Source organism: Amphiura filiformis, chromosome 12, assembly GCF_039555335.1.
Source record: "Amphiura filiformis chromosome 12, Afil_fr2py, whole genome shotgun sequence".
Classification (NCBI taxonomy): domain Eukaryota; kingdom Metazoa; phylum Echinodermata; class Ophiuroidea; order Amphilepidida; family Amphiuridae; genus Amphiura; species Amphiura filiformis.
Genome location: NC_092639.1, coordinates 11,392,532 through 11,401,002, shown reverse-complemented (window position 1 = coordinate 11,401,002; position 8,471 = coordinate 11,392,532). Strand labels below are relative to the sequence as shown.

Below are 8,471 nucleotides of genomic sequence, written 5' to 3'. Positions count from 1 at the left end.
TTTCACTCATACTGTAAGTGACATTATATACAATTGACAATAACTTAAAATATGCACAGGCGTTTTATGAGTCTACCGCTTTCAAAGAATTGGTGGCAGAGTACATTGAGGCCTGTCATTAACAGAACCTGTTTCCAAATTTTGAGTTGTATCGTTCCAGCAGTTTGATATGAAAAGCAAAAACATGTATAACAATGGCCCATAGGATAGTACATATGAATTCATTTGGGGTCACCACTATCACATTTTTGATTCTAAAGTCTCAGTGTTGATGAGGGAAAAAGGGGATGAGGCTGTCGAACTGGTCATCACACTTTTAAGAATATAATTTTTGATCATTTTAAAGGCCTCATATTATGAGTAATTTAGCACAAAATGAGCAAATTCGAGCCCTTTATTTTAAAGAAAGTGTAACTGTATGACCTTCACTCGTTAATTTAAGTACTAGTATCAGATTATATTACTGTAACGTTATAAGATACCAATATTTACACACGCATACAAAACCAATGCGTAGTTATTGATAAATTCTGTTTAATATAATAGCAACTTGTTATCTTAACAAAACACAGATATACTGTGATATATTGCTCTACCGAATATAAGTTTTTAGTAAAATAACAAAATAATATCAGACTTGTTATTTATAATCAAGTGACAAATTCTCAAAATATATCTTTGATTCACTAATGCGCTTTTACGCTGCTTTACATAGACATATTATAATATTTACAAATAGGTTCATCTTATCTATTCCAGCTCCAGTTTCACCTCATTAATTTCTCTGGACCAGATATTAGCATTTGGAAATCAATATAACAGGGCTGCAGTGCTACCTTCATGTCCCGCTACTGAGCATTTCCCCATTAGGTGTCATTGGTATATATTTGAATAGATAATAATAAACTAAAGCGCGTATACTGGTCTACCAAATATATGTGTTCAAAAAAAGTTACTACAGTAGTATTCTAATTAATTATCTATTACGTAACTTTAGACGCAGTTTCCTTATACCGTTTTATTATCTTTATTATCAAGGAAACTTTTATATACACCAACATTGAAAACATCTCTTCTTGGTTGAATGTAGGCAATACAAATCTCAACGTTTGGATTACCAGTAGGCCTATAGTATTTCATTCTACATCTGGTTAGAAATTTGTCATTGATTTCAATGAGCTTGTCGTTGACATGTTCAGACCTTCTATAGTGACGTCATTGTCCTTTGTTTTCTTCCTATAAGTATTAATATAAAGGAGAAAGTTAATGTGTCATTGATTATATATTGTTTCCCAAAACCTTTTGTAAAAAAAAATTATTTTACTTGATATTAACTTTTTGTGACTTTCAAATTTATGAACTTTTATATTATTTAAAGCCAAAAATCTTTTCAATTGACGAAATACTTTTTAAAATATAGACACAAATCCAAATGGTTAGTTATTTTGATTTACTCTTTATATTTATAGCACTGTTTTGTAAATGATAAATTTATCTACAATTGTGTGTTCCCTGAAAATGTGTTGACCAGTTTAACATGTTTAAATTGATATATCTCCTGATAAATAACACTTAGTTTAAATTTATACAAATCTTTTATGGAAGGTTAATTCTTATTATCTCCAGGGGCGGGTCCAGGTTTTTGAAAACAAATAAAATAATAAAATAACCTCCCAGGATACTTACCGAATATATAAGAATACCAATACCACGCCGATGATAATAATCAAGATTAATAGCGACATTACCAAGGCTGCGTAAGACACTCCTGACCCTGCACTTGGACTCCTTGAAGAGTCGAGTTGACTCCCTTTCTTTCCAACTTCTGTTGCATTATCTATAAGAAAGCAAAACATGTAATTTAAAGTTTATTTTATAGATGAGTTAACCCCAATGTTTATCAACAAAGGCAAGGGACTGGTATATCATTATACTTGAGTGAACCCCATGCATGCAGCCACTACTCTGTTCAATAGTTTTATTGTGATGTGGCGGAAGTTTTAAGAACACGAGCCCTGAACAAACTATGATGCGCGCGCATACTGCCAGGCAAAAAGCAATGGAAATTGTGGTGATGTGTGCGCATACTGCCAGCCGTTGACGTCAGAAGTCAACTCATCTATAAGATAACGTAAGGTTCTTATTATAATTTAGTGAATAAAGTGACGCTAGTGATAGTTTTAAGCTGCAATAGAAACACAAATTCTTACCATGTTTAATCACAGTTATTGTGAAGTTGCAATATTCTTTATAACCATCTGGTTGTTCGAATGTGTATACAACTTGAGTTGAGCCAATTGGAAATGATTCATTTGCTTCATGAGTACTCGATATCTTTGTAGCTGCTGACAGGTTAATGGCAAATGGTTCACTCCAAGTCACCATGGTGGCATCTTTTCCTGGTTCAACTCTCGCGACAATATTTGAAGGGCAGTTGAAAATCTTCGAAGATGTTTTATCGACTACAGGCAACAAGAGAACACATATAACAGAACAGTGTTAAATAGTCAATACAGAAGTCATTCAGGACCTTTAGTTGCAAAATGTAACCTACTAACTGTAAAAGATATGTACTCACTCGAACTGGGCATATTTATGTATAGATATTCTATGAATGATTTGCCTGATTTATTTAATGGTCATTTTACAAAGCGCTCTGACATACACGGCTACCAGACAAGACATGTAAATGATCTCAACTTGACAAATAATAAAAAAACATTCTCTGATCATTCCATCCGAGCTACTGGACCCACTTTTTGGAACAGTATAAATAAAAAAGCAAAGACTTGCAAATCCGTTAAACATTTTCGTAATCAGCTTAAACGAAATATGATTTCAGTTTACGAATAACTTTTTTTCTTTTCTTTTTTCTGGGCACTGTCAGTCTTGTCTTATTGGCCTTGCATGTTAGGTCTCATGTGATTTTGTTCTTGTTATTTTTGCAACGAATTTTGTTTAGGGGTTGGCTTATTCAGGCCTCATTGGCCTTCCGGTCAACTCCTCCATATTGTCTTTTTTGTTTGCTGTTTGTTTTGATGTACAATTTTTTTTAGATTATGTATAATGTATATGGAAATAAATAAATTTGATTTGTTGTTGTTGATTTTTTTTGATATATTGTCATTTCCCGGATTTATGAATTAAATAATTAAGAAAGGCACCCGATACAAGTATTACAACGGTAATGAAATTGTGTGTTTGTTTTCCTTAAAAATCGTATATAATTCAGAAACAAAGACCATTGTGGGTAAATATACAGGATATTGAAGTGGGAAGAACAATATAATCGCCCACATTGGCGGTCATGAATTTTGACTTCACTCGTCGGTTATTCCCGGCAGTTTACTTTTCAGTTACATTGGCTGCTTCAACCAAGCTCAACCAATACTTCACCTGCTATGTAAATTATTGATATTACACAACATGCACTTTATTCTGAATGATTGAAATCGCATATTGGATTTTGCGAATAATAATAATGATTAATTCGTTTTGAAAACCCTCCTACCTCCGGACACCGTCACTGAAAACGAACATTTCTCCATGTTGTTGGCATTGTCACGAAATATATACGAGACTATTGTTGTTCCAATAGCGAAAAAGGTTCCAGACGAGTGAGTCTGAATCAGTAGCATCACATCACCAGAGACGTCTTCAGCAATTGGTTCTTTCCAATTCACGATTGCCCCCAAGGAGCCTTCATCTATCTCCGCTGTGACGTTACTGGGACAGAATAGGATGGTTGGTGCACGAGTATCCGCTGAAAATAAAATGTAAATATATATATATTTAGCAACTACAATATTTAAGTAGAAAAGTCTATGTCATACTGTCACTAAATTACAATTTTGTACTGGCCAGTAATATCAGATCATACAGTGGACTAAAGAAAAATAAAAAGATTCTAAACTAGAAAGGAAAGGAAGAACAAAGACAAGAAACAAACTCTGACGTTACAGAGATATGTTTATTTTGCCCATTTTATACTCACATTCTGAGATATGTATACGAAATCCGCATGTTGCGCTGTTATTCGATCCGTCAGTGTATGTGTAAGACACAGGAGTTGTACCAACATCAAATTCTTCACCCGGTTTGTGTGTAGCTGTAAGTAACTCAGCATTTCCTGAAATGTCGCTAGCAATCGGTTCGTTCCAAGAAACGTGGGTAGCTAATGTTCCGATTTCAACGGTTTTGTAAATGTCCGATGGACAGCCAGCTATTACAGGTGGATTCGTATCTTCTGTAATGGGAAATATGATAAAATCCATTAAATCTATAGGATTTTTCAATTTCGTTATAAACATCTTCCAAAAAGTAATTACCCCACCCCCTTTATGATGAGATAATGACTCAAAATCTATGCATCAAATTTTAAAACTGAAAAGGGAACACAGTTTTCTTTTGCAAATTTTGATGTCTCGTTTGTCTTAATAGCCTAAAATTTGTTTCCATGGCAATCCTTTGAATGAGAAAGATGCTTATTCAAAAGTTGCACCGAAACCCATTGAGAATGTTGCTTTTGTTGCTAGAGTACCTGGTCGTCACTGGTCACCGCAGGTCATTTTGACAAGTCATGTAGCGAATGTAATGGTACACTGACTAGGGTACCTTTTTAGTGCAATATTAGAAAATGCATATTTTGCATTGAAGGAGTCACCGTGGCTACATATGTTGAGCTATTGCAAAATTAACCTGTGTTTGTTTTTGCTATTTCTGATTTTAAATTTGATGCATTTGAGTTTTGTCTCGGAATAATGGGGGACAGTTACTTTTTGGTAGATGTTTACTTAATAATAGAATGATAGACTGACTTACTCTGGTTAACGGTCACCGAAAAGTTGCAAAAGGCACGGTTACCTTCCTCATCCGAAAATACATACGACACCTGCGTCATATCCATTGGAAAGAGCTGCCCAGGTACATGGGTTCTGTGAATAACGTCAGTCCGGCCGGATTTGTCAATGCCAATAGGTTCAATCCAAAATACTTGAACGCGGTCAATGCCGATTTCAGTTGATGTGCTTATATCAGAGGGGCACTGAAGCACTTCTGGAGGCAATGTGTCAACTGTAAAAATACAAATTTGTTAAATGTATTTTTTGTCGGAACCGAAGGGATAACACTGTTGTAGAGCCATTGACGTGAAGCAGTTTCTATCATCGGATGATGTCAGACTGAGTTGACTTTCCTAATTATGTAGATTGATGTTTGTTGAAACTATGTGTACCAAATATTGCATTTGCCTGAATCAGGCATTATTTTGCTTTTCATTATGTGTTTACATATAAATGGGGAATGGAACATTGACTTACCAAGATTAACACTGACAGAAAAGGTACAGTATGCCATATTGTTAGAATTGTCTGCAAAGATATACATAATAGTAGAGGTACCACTCCCGAATCTCTCTCCTGATTGGTGCGTCTTCACTACCAATGTTGCATTGCCAGATGCATCCATAGCAGAAGGTTCTTTCCATGATACAGGTGTCGATACTGATCCATCGATAATTTCGGCAACGATATCAGATGGACAATTTCTGATTGAAGGTGATGTTGTATCCTCTGTTGAGCATAAACGAGAATCAAAAAGGAAATTTGAAATAAATATTGGAAGTGTCTCTGTACCTCTAACAAAATATTAGCCACTGAATAATGATCATTCCGCTTATATTTTGTTCATTACTGGATTAATTAGTGGTATGCAAATTGTTTAATGGAAACACAATTTACATGGACCATGTTCTTACACCGCGATTCTAACAAAGTGAGCAATAAAAACATTCAACTTTTTGGGAAGAGATATGACTTCAGTAATTTCTTGAAGACTGGCAATGAGTTAGCAGTACGGATGGTGATGGGTAAATTGTTCCACAGTCCAGGAGCAGCCAGGACTATCAATACGGGTTCTCATATATATTTATCATGCCCGAGTGATAAATGTAATAGTTTTTGTTTTCTCAGAAATCCTTCAATTACATCTACAATTACAGACATTGCCTGCGTGGGAGATATTGTCAAATTAAATTAAGGTATCATTATATGAATGGCCCGGAGAATTAATTCAGTATGTAGTTTCTACATTGTTAATTCAGTATGTAGGTTCTACATTGTAGGACAAACCCAACTTCCTTTTTGCTTAAAAATTGTGTAAATAAAAACAGTTAAATCAGATTTTGATACGTAAAATAAGGAGGTTACACATGTTCTCACCCGTGTTAATTACTACGCTAAAGTTGCACCAGACGCCATTGTTAGATTCATCGATGTACTCGTAACTAATGTCCGTCATGCCTAGTGGGAACTCATCTCCAGAATGATGGCTCTGTCTGGACAACGCCACGTTGCCCGAAATGTCCGAGGTTATCGGTTCTCTCCAATACACAGGCTTCCCCATGTTGCCTAGCTCAGTGACAGTGATCACGTCTTTGGGACAAAATTCAACGTCAGGAGGTACTGTATCAACTGTAAAATAATGCAATTGTTTGTAGACCAATAATTTGAACATCGAGAAAACATGTGTTTTAGATTATTAAAAAAACCCATTTTAATCTTATCTTTCTACTTACCAGTAGCAATAGCTACGGTAAAATTGCATTCAGCAATGTTTGTCGACGAATCTGTAAATGTATATAATACAAACGTTGAGCCGACAGGAAGGATTTGCCCAGGTTCGTGGGAAGATTCTGATATGACTGTTCCGGAAGGGTCAATTGCAGCTGGTATATCCCAAAACACCGGTATTCCGGGGCTTCCAACTTCAGCAAAGGTATTAATGTTTGATGGACAGCCGACTATTACTGGTGGAGTTGTATCAACTGCAGCAAAGTTATAAATTATAATGAATCGGATTTTTAAAATGATCTCAAATCTCCCGCTAAACTGAATAAGCAATGGATTCATAGGAATGTAGGAATGTGAACATTTACTTACACTCTTGGAAAGGATATTAAAAGGTGCACATAAAAATAACAGATGTGGAAATATGAGTATAAACTGAAGAGTAGATACCAGTTGCAGTCCTACTAATTCATGGCATATTGGATGGCCTAGGGGAAAGTTAGCCCATATTAACAAGACTATCCTTGCTTTCTATGTAAAAAGAAACCTCCTGCTCATGTTACCCTCTGGCCATGGTCTGGCCTGCTGTCAGATCTTTCCCAGGGAAAGATGACATTCCACTATCCCCCTTTAAAATATCTGCCAAAGACACGCTATGAATATAAATTATATTCTCTCATCAGTGAGAGATATCCCGATTGTAGACAAGATATCAACACAGCATCACCATCTGCTGAAGACGCTAGTCGGACTAGTGAAAACGTTCCAGGTGAGCGAAAAATAGTGTAGTGTTGAAGTTAAAACTTTAATTCATTCAAGCAAACGTTTGTGTAATGCTTATGATGACAATTTATAGAAGAAATTGCAATAAATTTTGTTGCAAATTTAAATATTAATTTTGATTGTTTTATGCAAATGGTTGTTTTGTATATCCACACATTTAGTCTGAATAATATACTTACCACTCCTAGCAACTATTTGAAAAATGCAAGAGGCGATATTGTTCGAGGGGTCAGCATATAAATAAGTAACAGATGTTGTACCGACTCCAAAATACTCTTCGGAAGAATGGGACTTTGCAAGCAATGTTACGGTTCCTGACTCATCTGTAGCAGAGGGTTCTGTCCACGATACAGAGGCTCCCATTGATCCAACTTCAACGTCAGTAAGAATATCAGGTGGACATGATTGTATATTTGGTTTCCTAGTATCAACTAAAAGGTGCGATACAACACAATTTTTATATTCAATGTAAACGTCTGAAAGTATTGTATGATGATGACGATTGTCTTACGTCTGTTTAAAAAGTCATCGAGTAACATTTATTTTGACGCGGAATTTAAACTACTTACCATTCAAAATAAATAGGGTCGTGATTTTTTCATAGGGGGTATAGGGGTAAAAGGGGGAACTTACAAGGGGGAAATTTTTACAAAAAAATTCAGAATGCACTTACATCATGTTGTTATAGTAACGTCATATGGACAATGTTGATGGCTATTTTCACATCAAATTGTTGAATAACCTTCTTAACATTCAAAATGAATAGGGTCATGATTTTTTCATAGGGGGCATAGGGGTAAAAAGGGGGAACTTACAAGGGGGACATTTTTACACAAAAAAAATCAGAATGCATTTACATCATGTTGTTATAGTAACGTCATATGGACAATGTTGATGGGTATTTTGACATCAAATTGTTGAATAAACTTCTTACCATTCAAAATGAATAGGGTCGTGATTTTTTTTCATAGGGGGCATAGGGGTAAAAAGGGGGAACTTACAAGGGGAAAAATTTTACAAAATATTCAAAATGCACTTACATCATATTGTTATAGTAAAGTCATATGGACAATGTTGATGGTTATTTTCACATCAAATTGTTGAATAAACTCGAATATATCA

General features: G+C 35.3%; 1 protein-coding gene and 1 long non-coding RNA gene across 2 annotated transcripts in view; both read right to left on the bottom strand.

Moving 5' to 3' along the window:
• Positions 1–461: 461 nt before the first annotated feature.
• Positions 462–8,471, bottom strand: part of LOC140165788 (uncharacterized) — a 34,455-nt gene continuing 26,445 nt past the window's right edge. The window contains exon 2 of the long non-coding RNA XR_011860766.1: positions 462–836. This is a non-coding gene — a long non-coding RNA (uncharacterized lncRNA). The remainder of the gene's footprint in view (positions 837–8,471) is intronic.
• Positions 462–8,471, bottom strand: part of LOC140165492 (uncharacterized) — a 32,751-nt gene continuing 24,741 nt past the window's right edge. Inside the window, exons 19-28 of the mRNA XM_072188782.1 lie at positions 7,529–7,780; positions 6,575–6,823; positions 6,219–6,470; positions 5,319–5,570; positions 4,822–5,073; positions 3,995–4,246; positions 3,512–3,763; positions 2,211–2,462; positions 1,687–1,837; positions 462–1,236 (exon numbers count right to left, since the gene is read on the bottom strand). Coding sequence (XP_072044883.1) covers positions 1,152–1,236; positions 1,687–1,837; positions 2,211–2,462; positions 3,512–3,763; positions 3,995–4,246; positions 4,822–5,073; positions 5,319–5,570; positions 6,219–6,470; positions 6,575–6,823; positions 7,529–7,780 — 2,249 coding nt within the window. The 3' untranslated portion in view covers positions 462–1,151. The remainder of the gene's footprint in view (positions 1,237–1,686; positions 1,838–2,210; positions 2,463–3,511; positions 3,764–3,994; positions 4,247–4,821; positions 5,074–5,318; positions 5,571–6,218; positions 6,471–6,574; positions 6,824–7,528; positions 7,781–8,471) is intronic.